The 4,336-nt window shown below is 51.7% G+C and overlaps 1 protein-coding gene across 1 annotated transcript; it reads left to right on the top strand.

Annotated features, from left to right (window-relative positions):
- The first annotated feature begins 718 nt into the window (after positions 1–718).
- Positions 719–1,515, top strand: LOC119306652. The gene has a single exon (XM_037582824.1). The coding sequence runs from the start codon at positions 935–937 to the stop codon at positions 1,322–1,324; it is 390 nt and encodes a 129-aa protein (XP_037438721.1). The 5' UTR covers positions 719–934; the 3' UTR covers positions 1,325–1,515.
- The last annotated feature ends 2,821 nt before the right edge of the window (positions 1,516–4,336 follow it).

Genomic DNA, 4,336 nt, shown 5'->3' with positions numbered 1-4,336 from the left:
TGCTACAATGGCGTAGCAGCCGCAGGTGAAGGAGCTGGCACCACTGACGACGGAGCTGCACCGTCGGCGGAGTGGCAGGGAGCATTTCCCCTGTGCGTGCTGCAACTCGCATCGATGGAGTTGCGACGGCTTTCATCAGCAAGTTCTCGCACCTGCCATGGCCAACACGAGGCAGCAGGAAGGAAGGGTGGAGGGTGCGGCGGGTGGCCAGCTATGACATGCGGGGCGAGGGCGGCGAGGTGCGATCGACGGAGAGGTCAGCGGCAGGCAAGTGCGGCCCGTGAGGGGCGGCGCCCCGCATTGGATGCGTGAGCGAGCGATGAAGCGCCATTATTGACGGTGTGGAGGAGATGACTCTGTTGGAAAGGAGACTGGATCGTAGCCGCGCATATGCACTGGATCGAACGACTGCGCGGGGACCGGCCCAATTTGGGCCGGTCGACCGGCGCCTATTACCGCCCTATGACAATTCTACTCATCACAAGAGAAGAGAAAATTAAACTACTAAAATAAAGGAAGTGCGGACTCTAAGGAAGCTACAAATGGCAGTGTCATTTTCCAATCAAGCACAAAGTGTTCGTATGATTTGTGGATGTAAAGCGAAGTGAATTAGCCCGCCAAGCGCAAGCAAAGACGTCCACGGTTAGGATAAATCCGGCCACCCTCCCGCTCCCACTCCAACCATCTCCCCTCTTCTCTTCTCTCCCTTCGCCGCGAAGCTGCCTGCAGCTAGCGCCGCCGCCGCCGCTCGCCAGCCGCCACGTCTAGCCTATAAATCCTCCGTCTCGCTGTATCTTTCCTCAGATCACAAACCGTTGCCGAAACTACTCGTCCTTAGGCGCACGCGCTTGAACTTCTTCTTTCTTCTAGCTTCTTGCTTGAACAAAGAGACCGAGAGCAGAGCCAACCAGCAGGCAAGAACCTGTCCGAGCCCATGGCTGTGCAAGTGGCTTCGCCGGCGATGGCGGCGGAGAAGACTTTGGCGACGACGGCGTGGTCGTACCCGTACGTGGAGTACATGGCGCAGTGGGAGCGGCAGGTGGAGCGGCGGCAGCTGTTCCTCCGGAGCTACCACTTCTCCCGCGACGCCGAGGTCTCGCCGCGCGCGCGCACGCGCCGCGTCGTCTGGGCCGGGGCTCGTCGCCTGCGCCGCGCCGCCGCCAAGGGGCTCCGACGCCTCCGGGCGCGCATCCGCCTCTACTTCGGCTGGGCCGCGCCCGCGCTCCGCCGCCGCTCCTCCCCACGCCGGGGCGCCGTCCACGGGTTCCGGTACGGCCGCCTCCCCCGGAAGGCGCCGCCGGCCGCGTCCGTCTGCTTCTGGTAGCCATGTCGCGAGCGGCGGCGTGGAGAGCTAGGATAGAATCGTAGAAAGAAAGCCAAGACGGCAGCACACTTGTTGGCTTCTACTGTATGTATGTCCCAATTTGGGACGCTGTGAACATCACTGACAGTCTAGCATTTTTGTTTCTTTGGCGCCGGAGCAGAGCCTGGAGTTACAGCTAGTTCAGTATACAGGCTAGTGTGCCAAAAACAAGTGAAATTTCGTGGTGCTAACTGCATTTGCAAAACGCCGGTAAACATTTTTATTTGATTGGATATTAAGTACAGAATTTGGACATCTGATCGCGGAGTCCGGCATGGTATTAAAGACCACATGTGCAAATGCTTTCTCTGTTCACACGAGGAAGATACAACGCATCCAATTTTTATGCTAGACAGACTTGCCATATGTTTGCGTGCTTAATCTATTCACGATAGTTACGTGTCAGTCGATTGAATTTTGAAGTTGGATCAGCCGATTTTGGTTGAAGAGAGAAACAGACGGATGTGAGGAAGAAACTCACTGGAGGGGGGAAAGAAGCTCGCTGTGCAGGCTACCCCATCATCTATCCTAGGGTAGGGGTGGGGGAGGCAGCACGGCGGCGGTGGGAGGTGGCAGCACGGCGGCGACGCAAGTTCGCCTGGGGAAAATCTCGTCGGCCCCAGAGCTAGAGGGATGACCGGGGGTGGTGGGAGGAGGTTCCCGATAGGGCGGGGTAGCGAGGTTGCACGGGAGCGCCGCCGACCTCGGGCGGTGGTGGCCCGTGGCGGCGGTTGGAAGAACTTGCGTCAGCAAGTGGAAGATGATTTGGCAGTCGCTAGATCACAGAATCGAGGGTGAAGAACGATCGACTGGTCCAATTTGGGATTTCAATCGAGTGGCAATAGCCAGTCCCTAACCTATTTCCCTCTGCTAATGATCCAAGCTCGCCGGACAACCTGGAGAATTCAGAAGTGGTGGTTACCTACTAGAGGAGTGATGAGTCCAAAAGGAGATCTGAAGATGGTTTGACACTCGGATGATTCTGATTTCCTGGAGTTTATGGACGCTCGTGTGTGCCTTGAATTGGCTGAACTTCTTCAGTGTTTGCTCTGTGGCTCTATCCTACCATTACGGCATCACAGTAGGAGATATGGCATAGGCCATTGGCTGAGCTTCTTGTAATAAATCTTTCTGCTATCGTATAAGAATATATTGGCATACTCTCAGATAAGAAAATGTTTGTTGCACCGGTTGTTCCCGGCTGTTGGTACTTTTGTTCTCCGTGAGATGGAAATGTTTACCAAGGTATATATGTGTGTGTTCGGTGAAATGCAATGCACGGCAGGAGATTTGACTCCTTGTGAGAGGCACGCATACATCACATGGTTGAGTTGAACGTGGTTGGTTAGTGAGACCGAACTACTGGCCCTTTGGAGGATGGACAAAACTTGGTTATACGTGGATCAAATTCAAAAGAAAAACGAGCACGCTATTGACCACGAGGAAGAAAAACGAGATCGTCTGTGAAACTAACCGGAAGGTGGTGTCTTCAGTGAATGTATGAAGCTGCTGCACACCACACGGCACGTATCCAATGCACCAAGTGTGACGTGAAACGCACAGCACATGCCCTGTCCGGATCTGCCGAGAGAATAAGGGTTTGTCTAGGTCTCAGTCGGCTGACGTCATCTTTTTTTTTTGCTTTATTGTCCAGCCCATACCATGTCACATTTGGTTGCTTTTTGGGCTGCCCTGTTTGTCTTTACTTTGTGTGTTTTTTAGCTGAGTTGGGCCAGAGATTGGGCAGTATTTTTGTTCCGTGCTGCTGCTCCATTGACTACGTGTGGTGCACCGGCCGGATGTATTAGCTTGTTGTTCGTGCAAAAAAATTAACATGCGGTTACTATCAATTTTGTCCGGTTTTACTTTTCATTTTTCTCCTTCCATTCTTATTTATACTATTTTTGTTTCTAGAAAATGTAAGCATTAGTCGTGATATTTTTTTAAGAAATATGTTCATGCATTTTCACAAATATTAATCATGTATTTAAAAAAATTAGAGTGCCATTAGAAAATGTACAATATTGTTTAAAAATATTCATCGTGAAATTAGAAAAATGTTTACCATTATTTTATTATGGTTTTTCCTTGCATTTTTTCTTAGATTGGGTCTCATCTATTTGTAATTTTGCTATCATCCACAAATTGACAATTGTACTACTAACAAAATAAGAGAGCCAATCATATTCAGTTACACATGCGATGCGGAGGTGCAACTGGATTGGTGTGTCACGTTTAAAAAAAATCAAAACACCTATATTTAGAGAAACAGAGGAATAAAAATAAAAATGTATTAAATAAGAAAAACAAAGTAAATAATGGGGTGTGGATACGGTCCAGTCGATTGAGATTTAAATAAGTCTTAATTAGCAGGCATCAGGGCAACATGCAGGTGTAGTCCGAGATGACATTTGCAATTGTAGGCTTAGGTGCGACACTTGCAGTTGCATTCCTAGTGTCGGACGTGCAACTGGCCCATTCCCTCTCCCGCCGCCCCCTCCAACAAAACGAAGATCCAGTTGCAACCATGTTGGGGGACATGCAGTTGCAGTCGGGGTGCGGCGCTTGCAGTTGCGGGGCTGTTGTCGAGCTTGCAACTGACCAGCCCCCTCTCCCGGCATCCCCTCTGACAGAACAAAAAAGTCCAGTTGCGGTCGGGTTAAAAGACATGCAGTTGCGGTCGAATGCGGCACTTAGAGTTGCAGGGCTGTTGTCGGGCTTGCAACTGGCCCATCCCCTCTCCCAACGCCCCCTCCGACAAAACAAAAGTCGAGTTGCAACCATGTTGAGGGACATGTAGTTGCGGTCGGGTGCGACACTTGCAGTTGCGGGGCTATTGTCGGGCTGGCAAGTGGTCGGCCTCTCTCCCGGCGCCCCCTTCGACAAAACAAAAATCGAGTTGCAACCATGTTGGGGGGCACGCAGTTGCGGGGCTGTTGTCAAGCTTGCAACTGGTCCGCCCCCTCTCCCGGC

The sequence above is a fragment of the Triticum dicoccoides genome, chromosome 5B (assembly GCF_002162155.2).
Source record: "Triticum dicoccoides isolate Atlit2015 ecotype Zavitan chromosome 5B, WEW_v2.0, whole genome shotgun sequence".
Lineage (NCBI taxonomy): Eukaryota > Viridiplantae > Streptophyta > Magnoliopsida > Poales > Poaceae > Triticum > Triticum dicoccoides.
Note: the sequence above shows the minus strand (reverse complement) of the source record. Positions and strands in the feature narration are given on the sequence as shown.